Below are 17,387 nucleotides of genomic sequence, written 5' to 3'. Positions count from 1 at the left end.
CCCCATATTAACTCTACGCCTTTTTTTCTTTGAATATCTAGTCAAATTGGCTATGCTACCCAGTTGGTAGGATATCTCATCGCTTAAGTATTTCTTCTACTTTTCATTTCTAATCTCATGAAGCCAGACCACCTACTTGTTACAGAGAGCTGACAGAAGTAGGGAGAAAACCTCATCAGTGGAAGAAAGAAATTCATGAAACAATCTTCAAAATCCTTCTGCAGCAATTTGAATGTCTGTGAGTTAAGAAAATGCTCACTCCCAGCTAAAAATAAATAAATAAACACTATCATCATGCATCAGGGAGGCGTTTGATTGGCCCCAATTTTATTCTGCAGCAGGACAACAACCCCAAATTTACAGCAAGGTCATTTAGAACTATCTTCAGCGTAAACAAGAACAATAAGTCCTGGAAGTGATGGCATGTCCCACTCAGAGCCCTGACTTCATCATCATCGAGTGTGTCTGGGATTACATGAAGAGACAGAAGGATTTGAGGAAGCCTACACCCATAGACAATATGTGGTTAGTTCTCCAAGATGTTTAGAACAACCTCAGCAGAGTTCCTTTAAAAACTGTGTGCAAGTGTAACTAGAAGAACTGATGCTGTCTTGAAGGCAAAGGGTGGTCACACCAAATCTTCAGTCTCTTTCTGTCTCTTCTGTTCATTCTCTGCATTTTGGTTGATAGATGAAAATACTATTAACACTTCCATTTTTGAAAGCACTCTTAGTTTCCAGCATTTTTTCATATATGCCTAAAACATTTGCACAGTACTGTAAAGTACAGCCCAGAATTCAATAAATACATTGATAAATTAACTTTGTTGTCTCTGACTTAGTGTTCTGTAAAGCCGGCAGTTTAAAAACTGCAGACTGTAAAACAACGCTGTTACAATATTTGGCCACAGAGAGTTGACATCCATGTCTTGTCATTTAGAATTTCATCAGTTAGGATCCGATAAGGATTCTACGAAAATCAGTGGAAATATTGCTTAGCTAGAGGAGATATCTTGTTATTCTTGGTTATTGAAGTCATTATAGACATATGTTTGTGGTTGTTGAGACAAGTTTTCTAACCCTTGTGTTATTGTACTAACTGATAATTAATGTGATAACGGAAATAAAAGTCCCTAGTGTACATCCGCTATGGTTGTTTTATGGCAGATTGTCATAATACACAGTGATAAAAAAGGTAATAGAAAAAGACACTGCTCTCTTTAATCTCAGAAGCCTAAACAATGACTCATTTTTTCACAGACCTCCCTGCTGAAGATATATATAGGAGGAATGTTGTTTAGTATTCCTCCCTGTTAGAGATGCTGCTATGTTTCTTATTACTGAATATTTGAAACAAGTAATATCTACTTTTTTCCAATATGCCCACAGCTTTACAGTTTTCATTTCGGTTACCATGGTTAAAGGCAACCATGTAAAGGGAAAAATATTGACAATTATTCTATGAAAAGCCCACCAATGACAATAGGGGATCTACTCTAAGTGCGTTTTCACACCTGTAGTTTGTTTGCTTTGGTCCGTATCAGTTGGTGAGTAATAAACTTGGAACGATTTTCCCTTGGTCGGTTTGGTTTCACACCTGGAAAAATCCAAGCGTACCAAATTGCATCATAACAAATCAGGCAAGAACGTCCAGCTCTATTATTGGTCGGATATGTCTGGAGGCAGGAGAAAACGTAAATACAGGAAGAAGGTCCTGTGTTCTGTGTTAGTGATCAAACCAGCTCATTTCATTAAAATGATCAGACATTGTTTTGCAAGAGACGTTACTACATCTGCTCTGGTCCCTGAGACTCCGCTCTGCTCTGCCGGCTGCTTGTTTGACTACGGAGATACGAGTGACGGACGGCTAGCTTGACCGCAGACTATTTCTGAGATAGAAACACTGCAAGCTGCTCCAGTTTGCTGCTCTGCTGCATCGCAGACTGCTAAACACACCTGACTACAGGAGACATTAGCTCAGACTGGCGGAGTTTGTATAGTGCGGTTGGAGTACGAATCACGTTCTCACATCAAACAAACCGCTCCAGAGTTCGATATACAGCGTACCGAGACCACCTCTTCAAGCAGGTCTTGGTACCGTTGGTACAAGCTCTAGTTTGATTTAACCGAAATAAAGGCTGTCGGAAAACACCCTAAAATATCAGACTTATCCATTAGAACAGTAATAGCCTTAGCAGAGAAGTGAACCAAGCTTTGGAGACCAAGAACGAGTGGCGAACATGTAAAATAGTCATTGCAAACCGTATTGCATAAGATATACACACACACACACACACACACACACACACACACATATATATATATATATATATATATATATATATATATATATATATATATATATATATATATATATATATATATATATACATACATACACACATATATACACATACACACACATATACACATACACACACATATACATACATATATACTAATAAATAAATAAAATATATTGTTGTGGAAGCTTCATTTGCATCAGAGGGTTTTTGAGAGTGAAACAAAAATGGGAGTTAAGAACTGAAACCAAGTTTGGTCTTTGCATTTTATTTATACCTGCAGGTATAGGAATAACAATTTCACACTGCACAGATGCACAACGTGGAAAAGTCTTCAACGAGGTAGAAGAAAAAACTGGCTTATATGCAGTACATCTATATGTATATAAGCCATCATATCATCAGTCTAAGAGCACCCCTTTGTTAACATGACTTAGCATTTCTGACAGACAATCTAAACACAGGATACAGTCTGGTGCCATCCCGATTCTTCCCCCCTGCAGACCTTCAGCCTGAGGTTCCCAATCCCGTTTGTCTCAACGGACAAGGCGTGAAAGAATGTGCAGGGAGAGATGGTTTATGGAGACCTTGTATCTTATCTAGTCCTGTACGTAAAACAAAAGTCACACAAAAGATTCAAGCATGTGAGAATCAACCATGAACATAGAGAGTTCAGAGGGTGTTGCAATATTCCCAGCTGGTAACCAAGCAGGGCAGGTGGTGCTAGTCTGAGATGTGTGTGTGTGTGTGTTGTGTGCCTGTGTGTGGTTGCGTGCAGGTGTAGAAAGGCCATGGAGGTCAGCACTCTCCTCCCCCTCCTCTACGCCACTCTCATGCCCAAGAGCAATGCTTTCTCTGCTGCTTCTTTGTTAAAATGACAGGCCCTAATAGAATAAATAAGGCCTCTATTTTTAACTGGCTACTGGCAGGGTGATCACACTTACACATATACCAGCATGCAACACTGCGCTGGAGGTTGGTAAAGAGTTGACACCTGACTGGGGGAGGTTGGGGAAGGAGGTCATGGTGATTTAATTGCGAGAGAAAGTAAGCAGAATAGCTGGGGAGCCCGAGTCAGAGAAAAAAACAAACCCAGAGAAGTAGATCGAGTAAGAAAGATACAGGATACAATAGGAGGGAATTAAAGTTGGATTGACACCGGTTGCTGTCTCTTTGATGTTGTCTCAAATCCCCTTCTCTATTCTATACTTTCAATTTGATCTGACATTTAACAAGCTCAATAATGCCACCTTTAGGTATTTGTGAGGCATATTCAAATTTTAATTGCAGTTGGAATGTTTAAACAGAACTCCGAAGCATCTAATTATTTTGAAGCTGGTTTCAAGAAAAAACTGGTCTTCAGAAAAAAATTGGTGCGACAGTGACGCTTTGTGTATGATAACTACGTTTGAAGGAGGTTATTGAAGCATATTTTGTCAAATAAAGTTATTATGCAATTAAAAAAACAAGTACTGTCAAACAATTAAAATATTTAATCGTGATTAATCACATTGTCATAGTTAACTCACAATTAATAACTTACTAAATGTCCCTTGATTTGTCCCATTATTTGTTTTCATTTTAATGCTCTTAACATGGAAAAGTGGATCAGCTCACTTTGTGCAAATGTTTTTTTTATTGAAAACAACATTGGCATATAGCCTACTTTAGTGATCAACTTCACACGTAACAGTCTCACTTGGAGCAAATTATCTCACAATATACCACTGTCCTTCAAGAAAAGGGTGAAAAAATACTTTGACAAGGGGGCGGAGAATTAGCATCAGCTGTGAGCTCGAGTGGTCTTCCAGACGACAACACACAGATCACATTGGTCTTGTTAATGGAACCATTAGGAAACTTTTAAAAAGTAAACTTTCCATCCAGAATCTCATTGGCATCCACTCCAGTATGCAACAGACTTTCTTTTTTCTTTTTTTTCCTTTTTTAAACAAAACGATCTCCTCGGGCTCTTTTGTCCTTGACCCTTCCAGTTTCAAGTAAACTGATGGACATATGTTGTCCACACAGCAGATTAAAAGGAGACTGAATGTGATTTAGAGCCTAATGTTCAATCAGAATTATAACACAGATATCAATGTGCAGAATTTGGAAGTTTAGCCATTTCATCTCACGCTCACCATCCACTCAAAACGTAGCGTTACTACTCTTAGGCCAACTTGCAAGCCCACACAAGATTGTGCGGCGTGCCTGTTGTTTTGTTTCCGCTTTAATAGATCCGGTGAGGTGTTGTAGTTTTTCTAACGTTACTAGTTGTTGCAACAGCATGTAATAAAACTACAAAGTTTGTTAGGCCATAAAAAAATGTTAATCTTGCAATAAAAAAATGGACATACTTAAAATGGGTTTGTGTTAACGCCGCTAATAACGCATTTAACTGATAGCACAATATTTAAAAAAAAACAATAGACAAAACTTTAATTACATACAGACATTTAACTAGTAACCAACAACCAATCCTAGCTGATGTGGAGTATACAACCATAACTGAATTTCCACATGGTAACTACAGCTGCTTCTAATAGTCTTCAAAAGTCTTTATATTTTACATCAAATGCATTTCGCCAATGTAATAAACTGTTGAAACATGAACAGGGTGGCCTTTTTTTTTTTGCTGTGCGTGTCTGATCTCTGCCATGGTAATTGAGGTTATTTGTCTGACAATAGGAAACTCATATCATAACCTAGTGCAGGGAAGCAAGTGCTATTAATCACCCAGACAAGGCATCACGGCCAAACTCACAAATGCACACGCACACAGAGTGACCACGGTTAATGAGCTGTGGCCCCGTCTCTACAAACATGACAGATACAGCCGTGATAGTCAGGCGTGTGTGTGTGTGTGGTTGTGTGTGTGTGTGTGTGTCCATCCGTCTGTTGCTTTTAAGTTTCTGGGTCATTAGAAAACAACTCTTCAATACAACAAGATACAAGTCTTCAATTAACTTTACAGACCGTGGCACACTATGTGCTTCTTTCACCTACTGAGCGCCCGTCTGCTGAGTTATAACTCACAGTTAATGCACAATTGTCAAAATATATTACCGTTCCTGGGACTTTTTCATTGATTTGGTATTAAAGTTAAAATCCACGTCTTTAAGGTAACAGTCTAATTTATCAGACGCTTTCCCCCTTTTTTTCCTTTAAGCCGCACACACAGTATTTGATTTTCTGAAAGCATGGTTCTTATTAGTATTAAATCATATTTTATATATAAATAATAAAAAAAACAGCTATCTCCAATTCAATCAGATGAAGAACTTTGGGGTGCTACTGTGACACAAATGAGGGGAATGCAACAAACTTCTGTTTTTCTACAATAAGAGACTATTTTTCTCTTGTGATACAGTCCAAAGTATCCTGTTAAGGACATCTTTTTTCTTTACGTAAGAATACTTACTAACCATATGGATACATACGCTTTGAAACTGCAGGTAGCAGCTGTGCCCCCGGCAGCTAAAATGCAAAAAATGATCAGCTGGGCTGGAGGGAGCTGCGCCCATCTTGTATTTAGAGCAAAGGGCGAGCACATGGATCATCAAACTCTCCTGTGAGCTCATTACTCCCTCCAAAAGGCCAGGACGTTTCCAAGAAGCCAGGCAGAGATTAAGAAAAATGACTCTGATTTCAAGTTTTTGCCAATGGAATCCATTTCCTTTCTTAGAAACGAATGGTCCTGAGCCGGGTTGAAACACATACCCACTTAGATTTAATCATTTCAGATCTTCACAGTCCAACGTAATCACTGTGCTCTCTGTTTGTCAGGGAAGTGGATTCTGGATAGATTTGGCACCAGTTCAGACAATCAGATCTTCACTCCCAAAAGGACCAAATCCAATGTTTTTATTGTTGCCTCTACATGGGGACTGATAACAGGAATGTAGGCTGAGATAAATACTGAATGGCCTCCTGTTACTGTGACGCCCAAACCTGGCCAGTGGCAATCTTCAAAGTAAAACGTAAGGGTGCAGTTTAAACAATTATAAATAAATGTTATTATATTCATGTTCTAATAATGTATTCTTGCTATGAGCAGCAGTAGTGTGTTGCATTTTACAAATAGTATAGTATACAGTAAGATGTATTTTCAATGTACTTTGATCTTTGTCAATTTGGGGTGAAAATTGTGTAATGCTTGATTTATTGTTCCAGGATTATTGTTCCAAATTCATACATTTCACACTGCCCCTCCATGTTACAAGTGTACAAATAAGACGTATGTCCAACAACCACCAAAATATACTATATACACTTGGATAAGTACATTTATGTAAACTAAATATATAATCTTGAGGGACTGCAGAGTTGTTTTAAAGTGCAGGTTCACTGACACCAATCCAAAAAAAAACAAAAAAATTATAATTGCCTTGATCTACCATAAATTGTAAAAAAAAAACAAATATGAATACTTCAGTATACAAAGAAGCTGGAAGAGTATGACAGTTTTTTTTTCAGATTGTGTTAAATCATTTAGCAGCGTCTGCAACCGGCATGTCAGAGCCTGCTGAAAATGAAGAGTAATGCACTTTTCATGAGGGTGGGAAAACTCAGTCATCTAATGCCATCTGTCAGCGCAGAGGTAACTGGGAGTGAACAGTGCAGCGCAGCAGGGGTGTCCTTGGACAAAGTAAAGAAAGGGAAGAAAAGTGGCTGAGGCAAACAATGGAAATGACTGCGGACAGTTTGGAGCCAACGAGGTGAAACGGCGGGAGAGATGGGCTATTACTTATCTGTGCCGCGACTTGCTGAGAAAACAAGCACAGGTATAATCTTTTTTTTTTTTTTTTACTGACATGCTGGCATTCTCTGTAATAAAACAATTGGCAAAGACTTGATTGTTCCCTTAAGTAGAAGGGCTTCAAGTGCTTTTGTAGAATTGTTTATTTTACTGTAATTGCTTGAAATGCTGATTATGATGCATACATAGCCGTGCTATGATCTATAACACACCCCTTCAGTGTGAGACTCAAACAGATGGTTGTACCATTGCATTGTTGGTAATGTATGCGCCATACATAGCATGGACAACGGATGCAACATGCCAACATCTTATCTTTCAAAATGAAACAACTAGAGAAAGCATGTAGCTGTCAACATAACAGCTGCTACACATGCATGTTAACATGAACTTTTTTCTGGAAACAGGTTATTGAACAAGTATCATCTGTGTGGCTATTTAAAGTAGGATTGCCAGCTTCACTTTCATTCGGTGAGTATACAGAAATGAAGAGCTGTTAGTGCAGCTGTATTCACAAGAGAAAAGCATGTATGATGAAGTCTAATGTCTCGGTATGTACAAGTTTCAACCTTTTTTAAACCGCTGTGAGTAGGGCTGGGTGTTGTTTGGAATTAATAATAGTGGCAATTAATGAATCATGGTATGGATAACTGTATACAGTATTTCTAACAACTTGCTTTGAGAAATGTACATTTCAGCAAAACTTTTTCTTTTGTTTAACAAAAAAAACAAAAGTTCACAAATGTGAGATGTTATCTAAACAGAAGAAGATGGCATTTGACTAAAAGTAAAAAAGTGTTTGGAGAATGAGCCAAGGTGCTAAAAAAATTGTTCATTTCAATATTTTTTACAGTACAGGTTCCCCACATAAAAACAAATTGGTGACATTCGAAATGAAGGCAATACATTTGATCGATAGAATACTTTTATAAAGATAGGCCTTTGCATTATACCTAATGAGTTAGTTACAGTTTTATTGGTTTTTAGTTGGTTCAATAAAATAAATCAACAAGTTATTGACAACTATGGTGTTTATTTTTAGCTCACAATGTTGCACATGCATGCGTTTTGTGTCTTTGGTGTGGGCATGGGGTTCTCCATTAAAAAAAACATCATCAGCTTGCAGTAATTTAGAGATACTTTTCAGTCAATGCTAAAAATCATTGTGGTTAAATACCCAGGCATGGAAATGATAAGTGCTTGTTTGCGTTTGTTTGCATGGTGTATGGTGCCCACACAACAACCTAAAGCCCTAGAAAAAGATCTACCAAAACAATCTATGAGGGGCACTTCATAGATAGAGTGCAGAGAGTAAATAAATAACGGTTGAATCAAGTGCCTCAAGAGCATTTTTGCAAGACTGCCACCCTGGGAGTCCATTACATTTCTCTAAAACAGGGTACAACCAAAAAGCAAGAGAACAAGAGAAGAGTTTTATTAAAAGAGGTCCCATGAGAGGTTTAAATATTTCTCCTGGCAAGCATTTACTCAGCAGCTGAAGTATGACGAAGACTGTGAGAAGAGTGTTTATGAAGAGTCTTGCCAATTCTAAATGTGTAACATAATAATCCAGTTCACCCTTGCACAGACATAGCCTCAGTATTACCAGCCTGAATGCAGTTTGTGGCAGTGAAAGATTATGAATCTGCAAAAATCAATGAATATATAAATAACTGGAGAAAAGAAAGTACCCCCCTACAGCCCACACGGCAACATACACACATGGTCACCTCACCTTAGATGCTCAGGCCAATTACGGGCAGAATTACTGTTCATTTTTCATTCACAAATATCATTCCTGAACACTGGCCACTTGTGAGTGTGTGCCCTACCTTTGCTGATGTCCTGGTACTCCAGCCACAGTTGTCTCTGGACCTGTTTGTTGGGGTACCAGATGGTACAGGACTCCTGGAAGCCGTACACTGCCTCCTGCACATAATGGTTCCCAAACTCCCTGAGGATGGAGACAAAGTCGCTCCGCTGCGTGGCCCCGTCCAGAGAATGAATGGCCGAGCTAAAGGCTGGGTAGATGAAGGGGAGAAAAATACAAACACTATTTTAGTGAAAGCAGAAACGGAAAAATAAAATAAAAAGAGAAGTAGAGGGAAAGTATAGGAATGTATATTGTTTGCTCGGCCACTAGCCATCTGTTGGTACACTCTGAAAATGCATCTTTTCAGGCATACTGTTCTCACTCTCAACTCACTTGGTCATTGGCTCCCAGCGTCAGAAAACGACAACAAAAATCACTCTTTAGAGTCTGTACGGGACACTTCCTGCTTCTATGCTCTTGCATGTAAAACTCATGCATGTACTTGAGTAGAATAGGTTATGTTTGTATGTAGCAATGGTTATCTGAGTTATTCTTTGCAAAATAAGGGATTTAAGTATTTTAAAACAAAAAAAGATCTGCCCTGAACTACTGAAAAAGGTTTTCTTCTACAAAAGTCTTTCAAAATGATTTTTTGAAGATTTCCGCCTTTAATCATCAGGACAGACATAAAAGGGGAGAGAGAGAGAAGACATGCAGGAAACCGCCACAGGTTGGATTCGAACCCTGGGCCTCTATGTCAAGGAATAATACACCTTTTCATATGGGCTCGCCCTCTACCAACTGTGCTACCCGGGCAACCACATGTAGCCTAATTTTTGACTTGATATGACAACACCATCCTCTGCTGTGTTAAGTAAAAACGACTTAAAAGGTTAAACATTAGGACGTCCCCCTTCTTTAGACCAGGATAGGTAGCAGTTAAAAAAACATAGGGTTAGGGGTTCTTTAACAGCTAATTTAGACAGCAAATACCCATTAGGTCCTTTGGATCCTAAGAGAGACCTAAGCTGAAATGACAGGTTTTTACCCACATTGGGATAAAATGACTTCTCCAACCAGTACATGCATCTTGGTGGATCCTTGGGTAAGTCAATGGTGACACAAGGCGAGAGTGGGACTCACTTTCAGCCCTGGAGTGGATTCCTTAGACCGGCCCACTTTACTTCACGACTGACTATATTAAAATAATGTAGTTAAAGCCTTAGTGTAGAAGTCTGCAATAGCGCACTGTTCTCTACAGCCTTGTATTTCAGTGTATTTTTGTCAAATATTTCCCATTCAGTGCAAACACAGTAAGTGTTGCTTCATAATGATGTATTACAACAGGTAACATCTTTACAACACAATAATGTTCAACAATATCAGAATCTATCACATATTCAAACCTTGAAAGAAAATAAAATAAATAAAAATGTGTATAATATTTAATATTTTCATTTCATCTTATTCCTTTTCAGTCACATTTACTATCCTACTATTGATGATAAAAATATTAATAATGGTCCCTATTAACATAGTAAGTATAGAAAGTGATTATATTGGAACATTGTCTGTGGTACAATATCTGACCACAGATGTTCCTTACACACTGACAGCAGCTATATTTACACTACCGGCTCTGCTTCTGACACTAAATCACATTTAAACAAAATGTCATCTTCTCAGCACAAGATCAAGTCAGTTTCATTAGTGAGAATGGTCTCGCATCATTTATTATCTCAGGGCATAGAGCAGGTCTACCACATACTCATCATTAATATTAATTCTAGTTCTTATAATGTTCACTCTGAGTTATCCTACCTGCCTACTCAGGAGTTATGAGCTCATGGCTGCTGCTTGGCTCTTTACTGGTGGCTGCTGCTGAAGAGCTACAAGGAAAACTTTGATTCTTCAACGTGAACGGTGGTTTGCAGGCAACGTATTATGTTTTGCACGGCCACTATTCTCCTGCACTGCTCCTAACTAGCTTAGCTGACCCGTCTCATTGCCTTTATTTGGTGTTCACAACTTGTTTTAATGAAAAGGTTGCTCAGTCTTCAGTGGCCGTGTCACTTTCTGGAGCTTCTTGCCTTTACAGCACCACCTTTCTCTTTCCGTTATCCATTTTTAGAGCTTCTTTTTGCTCACATGTCACATCGAATCCTAACAAGCACCACTGACTGAAGTGTCCAAGGTGACGGTAGACGGTTTGTTTTTTGGGCAAGGTGCCGTTGGAGGAGTCAAAACACGGCACGTCATAATAACCAGACTGCACTCTGTAATGGGCTTCAAGATAGACAACAGTGGGCCGCAAAAATAAAGAAATAAAAAGAGTCGGCTGCGAGTGCAGAAAGCCTAGGCACAGCATCGATGATATATTTCAACTGTGTTTTCAACCCAGTACCACGACTGAACGCCGGCTAGCGCTGGGCAATATACAGATGTATCGATTTCGTGATATGAGACAAGATATCGTCTTAAATTTTTGGATATATTGTCATATGGTAAGTGCTGTCTTAAGCTGGTTTTACAGGCTGCAGTACAGCAAAGTGATGTCATTTTCTGAACTTAGACTTTTTTAGTTGATCTATATTTTACCTTTATTCACTGAGTCATTAAATCATTTCTGGAGAATATTTATCAAAAATCTCATTGCGTAAATAACATTTTGTTAAAGCATCAATAGATATATATAATAGTCAATCATACAATATTGTAGCATATCAACATCAAGGTATTTGGTCAAGAATATCGTGACATTTGATTTTTTCTATATTGCCCAGCCTTAACGCCGGCCCACCGGGAATTGTCCCAATGCGCCCGATTAGCCAATCCGGGCCTGTGGTGACATAAGTGAAATCAAGCACAGAACATGTCTCCTGATGTTATTGAAATTCCAAGTGAAATCAACTTACTTGAGCTGCAGAACCACAAAATAAAGTGCATTATTTGCATGTTTGATATGATACATTGACCACACTATAACAAAATGACCGTGTGCTCACTGGGGTTCCATCTTAGTAAATATTGGAAAAAGCAAAAGTGCAATAGCAATTTATCATTATCATTTCCACGAGAAGAAGCAGTATTAATATCACAGCACTCACGCTCTGCTCGTTCTTACTACTCCTCTAAAATTAAATTAGGAGGCCACTGAAGTGAGAGACAGAGAGCACAGTGAGGATGAGCGATGGGAGCTTTGCTATCAGACGTAAAAATCAGTAGCCGCACCCCTCCGGTGGCTGTTGAAATATGATGAGCTAAAGTGGGAAATGGGAGTTAAAAAAAAAAAATAAAAAAAAAATAAGGGGAGGCTTCTGAGTGAAGGGAAAATAGAAACTGTATTCTCAGCAGACACGGCAGCCACTTTCAAACCACAGCAGCACCATTGGAAATGCATTAGAGGTGTCATAGCTGTATTATTTACAGTACAGTGGCTGCACTTTTCTGAATGCAAACTCTTTATGATGGATTTATGTATAATGCATGCACTTAAAACACTACAGAAATACCAATTATTAAATGACACTCCTTTCAGCCAGGCAAAACGTATGAATGTAATAGTTTAACCTTTTTTTTTTTTTTTACACAACAAGCAGAACAACCCAAGTTATCTGGTGAGGCAAAAAAAAAAAAAAAAGGCAGATATATTTTTCACAGAATAATACATTTAGTGCTGAGAATCCTGTCGGAAAATATTCAGTATAATCCTCAAATGTGTCAGCAGCCAGGAGCAGCCATCAGAAGAAGTATTGCTTGACTAAATACCTATCTACAGTTATCTTATTCTGTTAAGTTTCCATGGCAGGCGCTGTCAGAACGCCTTGGTCTTGCCATGGATACAAAGCTTTGTGATATATGACAGGCTATCAGAGACAAAAAAAAGACAAGGAAAATCAAATGACATACATATTCCTAAATGCAGACCTCCTTTTTATCTATCCATCTATATCTGCCTCAATAAATGTCCTCACATTTGCGTGTGACATCCACTTTTTACCTCTAAAAACGGTCCTATTTTTATAAAACAACCTGTATTCAGTAATTCTTTTTTTTTTTTTTTACATGATGCTAATATTAGAGAATGAGTATGCCTGCTGCCAAAATCACTGATGTACAGTATATGTATAAATAATTAATTTACATTTGTGCTTCTCATGGACAGGCAAAATGATACAGTGACACAAACTTTTTCGCACACATATTTACAGTAAATAATGCATGTGCACTTTCAGTATTAGAGTGTATAAGGGCTCCAAAGCAATAAACTACCAGTGTTGGTTCATCGGGGAACACACTGTAGTTTAGGAAAAAAAAGCGCATATGAAAAAATGCAACTGTGAGTATTATACAGTGATTTAATCACCAACCTGCTGTGCTGCGATGATAAAAATCACTATTTTAGAATTGCCACGTGGTCTGACAAATTCATCATAAACCCAGGTATATAAAACACCTGACATATAACAAGTTAGAAGCCACTAAAGGTTGTTTTCTTAACTTTACTGCCACACAGCTCCAGCCCTCACTGGGTTATTTTTGCCTCATAAACACACAGATTTACAAACTGTTCTGGGAAAGCTCCGTTTTTGGGGGAGGAAAAACAACGCTTTAGTATGGATGGAGGGTTGGAACAGAGGAAAAAAATGTCTTTACAACTTTAGTTTAGATAGACAATAGTTATAAGAAATTTTTCTGTAAAGGATAGACCAACTTACGTGAGTTATGTGTACTATCGGCATTCATTCCGAAATAACTTTGATAGTGAAAACACACAGTAAGAGTTCCAAAGTTGAAGACAAAAACATTGGTAACACCCAAAAACAAGTTTCTGAATATTTTAATGTGCACAGTGCCATGGTTAGCAAAGTTTAGCCCCTAGCATAATTGGCAGATCAGAGTGTAGCTGCGCCCTAGAGCATTACCCGCTTCAAAAAAACCTAATCTGGATCCCTGCTCCCTCTGACGACCTCCTCACCTCTGCTGACACCGGTTACGTTAACATCGTTATCCTCCTCGACCTGAGTGCAGCCTTCGATACCGTGAGCCAATACTCACCAAGACCTCGGTATCAAAGGTACTGCACATAGCTGGCTCCGCTCATACCTTTCCAACAGATTCCACTTCATCTCTCTCCATAACTAGACGTCTGCCACAAACACCGTCATTTGAGGCGCTCCCCAAGGCTCCGTAATCGGCCCCATCCATCATTTACATCCTCCCCCTTGGTCAGATACTCTGCCACTACAACCTGGACTTCCACCCAGATCCTCCCCTCTCCCACATCCACTCCTGTCTGTCAGCTATTAAAACCTGAATGCAACACAACTTTCACAAACTCAACAGCAATTAAACAGAATTCCTCCTCATAGGCTCCAAATCTACACTCAAATCAAACAAATCAGTAACCCCACTCTCACCAGTGACGGCACCATTGTTTCCCAATCTCCCCAAGCCCGCAACCTTAGCGTGATCTTCAAATTCTACACTTTCCTTTGAGCCCCACATCCATCATATCATTAAAACCTCTTTCACCTCTTGTTTAGTTTTGTCTTGGTTTGTTCTGTTTTGCATTGTTTGTTGTCTACCTCCCCTGTAAAGCGGCTTTGAGTCTGTGAAAAGTGCTCCATGAATTCCATTTATTAGTCACTGTCTATTTTGAAATAAATGGGACCATAATTTACAAAAAAACAAAAAACTTCATGCTGTATTGAACACTTGAAACTAGCAATCAGAGCATAAACCCATTATGGAAATGTTTACTGAGGTACTTAATCAAGCGAGAAGTAGGACCCTTTTTCCATAGACTTCTCTGCAAAGTAAGTTATTTTGACAACCAGTCGCCATGTCGTCCCCGTCCCCCCCCCCCAAGCCACTTTCCTGTTGTTGCTGAGAGAATCTCATGTTTATGCTGGTTTGTTTACATTTTGATTGAAAACATCAATCTTTATATGCAGTCAAAGTGGTGTGTGCCTCTTGATGATCTACTGGCTATTAAAATTATGAGTTATTACACAATTAACAGAGGATTTAAGGTTGTAATTATAATAGTCAGAGGGTGCTGTGTCTTACAGTACTGTGGCCCTCTGGTTTGGCTGTGCTTTTTATTTTGTGCCCTTTTGAAGTGACATTTTGCTAATTTGTGATTAAAGAGAACTTGACCCTGACCCATTTATACCCTTTCAGGGTTCTCTCCGAGTACTGCAGCTGAGCAGCACCACCACAATCAGTCCATAATGGACTGTTTCAACAAGGGATTCATTTAATGTAATGGACCCAACTTGAACCTTTTAGCACCACATTAGAAAATTGACAACAATGTGCCTTGTGGACATTGTCTTTATATGTAAATATATACATACTGTACATGGCTTAAATGTTGAAGATGATTGCATAAAATGGAAATACTCCAGTAAAGCAGTACCTTAAAATTTTACCTAATTACAGAGCTTGAGTTAATGTACTTGGCTACTTTCCACCACTGAGTTTAGATACTGTACATGCACTGTTGGAAAATAAACGTTAAAAGATGAATGTCTTGGCACGTACACCTATATGAAATGTATTACCATAAAACTCTTGCAGGTAAGAACAGATTTAGAAATACGTTTTTCTGCCATAACATTTATCTGTTAACGTTTATTTTCCAACAGTGCATGTACAGTATCTAAACTCAGTAGTGGAAAGTAGCCAAGTACATTAACTCAAGTTCTGTAATTAGGTAAAATTTTAAGGTACTGCTTTACTGAGAAAATACAGGCAGAGGGCAGGATCTTTGCAGATAAAGACACCACCACACACACTTCGGATCGTTAGTAATTATTGAGAGGGATTACTTTTGTATTATTCTATAAATTGTTCTTTTAGAAGTACTGTATATTATACCTTTAAGTAAAAGATCTTCATCCACCTCTGTCTAAAATAAATTTGGCATTGAAAGACAAAGGCGTCACAACAGTAACTTAAAGCACAAGAGAGGACTACATACCCGACAATTAATAATATGACGGTATGATTGTTAATCACATAGCTGATCAAAAATGAAAATTAAACAAAGTGCCCAAGCTGTTATGATGAGCTGCTAACCTTGATGTGTCACATTAATTACAATGTGATAAATTATTGATAGCCGACAGTGCTTTTTGTCTCTGTAGAGTGTGTGAGAGTTCATGCCACAGAGATGCAAGTGTGGTCTCCTCCAACATAAATAAACAATCCGTGATAACAGAAAAAAATAATAAAATATATGTTATATTATGCACAATTTCTTGCCAGAGGCGCAGAGTGATTTACCTTGAGAGAGGACCCACTGATTGAGTTTGACGTGGTATTGCACAGAACGAAGACTCCAGTGCTGAACAAGGGGGTAGCCAGACACCTCGCTGTAGTTCACCATACCTGCAAAAACACACAAAAAACACATCTATACATACGGATACAATCCTTAGTGCAAGACTTAAGCATGGTTCGGGGAGTTCACAACCACACCTGCAAAATCATACAGAAAAAAAAGTACTATTATGGTGTTGTGTTATTTACTCCTACAGTGGAAGAGATTGCAGTCTTCAGGGCTAGATCAAAGGACATCTAATTCTTGTTTACTTTACTTGAAGAATCAGGAAGAATATTTGATAAATATTAATATTATATTAGATGACAGGAGAGAGAAGCAAGCAAAGTCTCCAGTGTTAGATCAAAGTGGAGCACGGATTTACAGGAAAAAAACTCACAGGAAATTAACATAAAATCTATTCCAAAATAGTGATATAGTAGAATGCAGGATGATGTCTTCAAGTGTTTGATGAAAGCAAAGGCCAACCTCTCACTCGAATATGCAGCACATTTATAATAAACACAAGTATTTTCATATGCCATACCCCTTTTCCCTCTTAGGAAATTCTGTCAAACCCAAAAATAATTTTCATCCATTTCTGCAACATTCACTATTTGTAGCACAAGGTTCCAGCATGACAATGCAAATTATCACATTAAGATGATGTAAAAAAGCAAGTAGAATAATATATTTATATTGAACATGGAGCGGAGTCTGGATTAGAGTTTGACACCTTATTGCTGATCATGTCTAATTAAAAACAATAAAAAGAAATGCAATTTTAAAGAGATCACGAAACAAACAACGAAAAAACTGTGAGCCGATATGGCATGGTACCTTCTTAATTTTGAAGCTATAACAATATTTAGTAATTAACAATATTCACTTTTTATTACATTGAAGACGTCCCACTTCAACAATGAGAAAGGCGTGATTTATTTATAATGGGGAATATTAAAAGTGGTTGGGATAGAATTGATTCAATCAGACAACAATTTCTGTTCAAAGAAAGACAAGTTATTTGTGCAACCTTTAGTTAATGTTTGTTATTTTTTGATAAATAATAACTAATTGATAGGGTGGAATGATAAACATTTGTATTAAACCGTTTGGTATGAGGCTTTCAATTCGGTACGTATTGCCAAATGAACAATTCGTAGGACTAATCCTATTCCATTTA

The 17,387-nt window shown here is 38.2% G+C and overlaps 1 protein-coding gene across 5 annotated transcripts in view; it reads right to left on the bottom strand.

Moving 5' to 3' along the window:
* LOC116701032 (astrotactin-1) overlaps positions 1 to 17,387 on the bottom strand; it is a 372,813-nt gene that overhangs the window by 139,952 nt on the left and 215,474 nt on the right. For all 5 annotated transcript variants that reach the window (XM_032534569.1, XM_032534570.1, XM_032534571.1 and 2 more), the window contains 2 exons: positions 16,168 to 16,272; positions 8,894 to 9,082 (listed from right to left, as the gene is read on the bottom strand). In XM_032534569.1, coding sequence (XP_032390460.1) covers positions 8,894 to 9,082; positions 16,168 to 16,272 — 294 coding nt within the window. The remainder of the gene's footprint in view (positions 1 to 8,893; positions 9,083 to 16,167; positions 16,273 to 17,387) is intronic.

This window comes from Etheostoma spectabile, chromosome 13, assembly GCF_008692095.1.
Source record: "Etheostoma spectabile isolate EspeVRDwgs_2016 chromosome 13, UIUC_Espe_1.0, whole genome shotgun sequence".
Lineage (NCBI taxonomy): Eukaryota > Metazoa > Chordata > Actinopteri > Perciformes > Percidae > Etheostoma > Etheostoma spectabile.
The sequence above is the reverse complement of the archived record's forward strand: the minus strand, read 5'-3'. Positions and strand labels throughout refer to the sequence as shown.